General features: G+C 50.0%; 1 protein-coding gene across 2 annotated transcripts in view; it reads left to right on the forward strand.

Moving 5' to 3' along the window:
* The first annotated feature begins 240 nt into the window (after nucleotides 1–240).
* The window catches only part of yaf2 (YY1 associated factor 2), a 14,755-nt gene continuing 13,974 nt past the window's right edge, over nucleotides 241–1,021 (forward strand). For both annotated transcript variants that reach the window (XR_015437943.1, XM_023417955.2), the window contains exons 1-2: nucleotides 241–400; nucleotides 802–927. Coding sequence is in view for 1 of the 2 variants with exons in the window: in XM_023417955.2 (XP_023273723.1) it covers nucleotides 375–400; nucleotides 802–927 (152 nt within the window). In the remaining variant the exon portion in view is untranslated. The remainder of the gene's footprint in view (nucleotides 401–801; nucleotides 928–1,021) is intronic.

Below are 1,021 nucleotides of genomic sequence, written 5' to 3' on the forward strand. Positions count from 1 at the left end.
CGGCTACAGTGTTAGATTAGAACCGAAAGCAAACCGTACATACGGTTGTTTATTACATTTAGGTGAAGAACAGTGTGTTTCTGGGCCACGTTTGTCATAATAATCAAATAATATATTTATCACCCTTGGTATACAGAAGTCCGCGCTTTCAGTGGGTACGTGAAGGTATCATAGATTCATCAAGAGGAATGTCAGCCTCGGGAAGTAACCCAGCCTCTGATTGGCCGAGGCGAGTCACGTGACCATTTCCCAAGCGGAGTTTCCACGACAGCTGGAAGCCGAGCGGCACAGGCGCATCGCTTCTTTTGCTAAAATTGTTGGAAATAACAAGACTTCTGCTCGTCTCAGCACCTCCAGAGAAACCCTGGTCTGGCATGGGCGACAAGAGGAGTCCCACAAGGTAAACGGCGGAGTTGGTGCGCCCTAGATATTCAAGCTAGGAGAGGGGAGCGGACATCGGCGAGCGCACGGAAAAAATGGGTTTTCTCCACGGTCTCTCTCTCTCTCCCTCGCTCTCTCTCCCTCTCTCGCGCCGCATGTGTGTGTGCGCGCGTGCGAGGTGTGCGCGCGCGGGTGTTAAAACCTCATCGCCAATTACAGTGTCGGATCACAGCGCGCTCGCAGATGATTTCCTAAATCCTATAGGCTTACCCAGATGTTTGCTATCGATAGCCTCCGTGGATGCGAGCTGAACTCACTTCTCTTGTCTCCTTTCACCCCCTTTCCTCTCCTCTCTTACCATCTCCTTTATTTATTATTGTTAATTTTTGATTTTTCTTTTTCACATTTATTGTTTTAAAGGCCGAAGCGTCAACCGAAGCCCTCCTCCGACGAGGGGTTTTGGGACTGCAGCGTGTGCACGTACAAGAACACGGCCGAGGCTTTCAAGTGCATGATGTGTGATGTGAGGAAGGGGACATCAACAAGGTAAGGCGATGGACATACATTACGTTTGGTGGCTTTTCCATTAGCGGGTCCCAGTGTGTGTGTGTGTGTGTGTGTGTGTGTGTGTGTGTGTGTG

This window comes from Seriola lalandi, unplaced genomic scaffold (assembly GCF_002814215.2).
Source record: "Seriola lalandi dorsalis isolate HSWRI2012SDOR001 ecotype SW California unplaced genomic scaffold, Sedor1 jcf7180002054579, whole genome shotgun sequence".
NCBI lineage: Eukaryota > Metazoa > Chordata > Actinopteri > Carangiformes > Carangidae > Seriola > Seriola lalandi.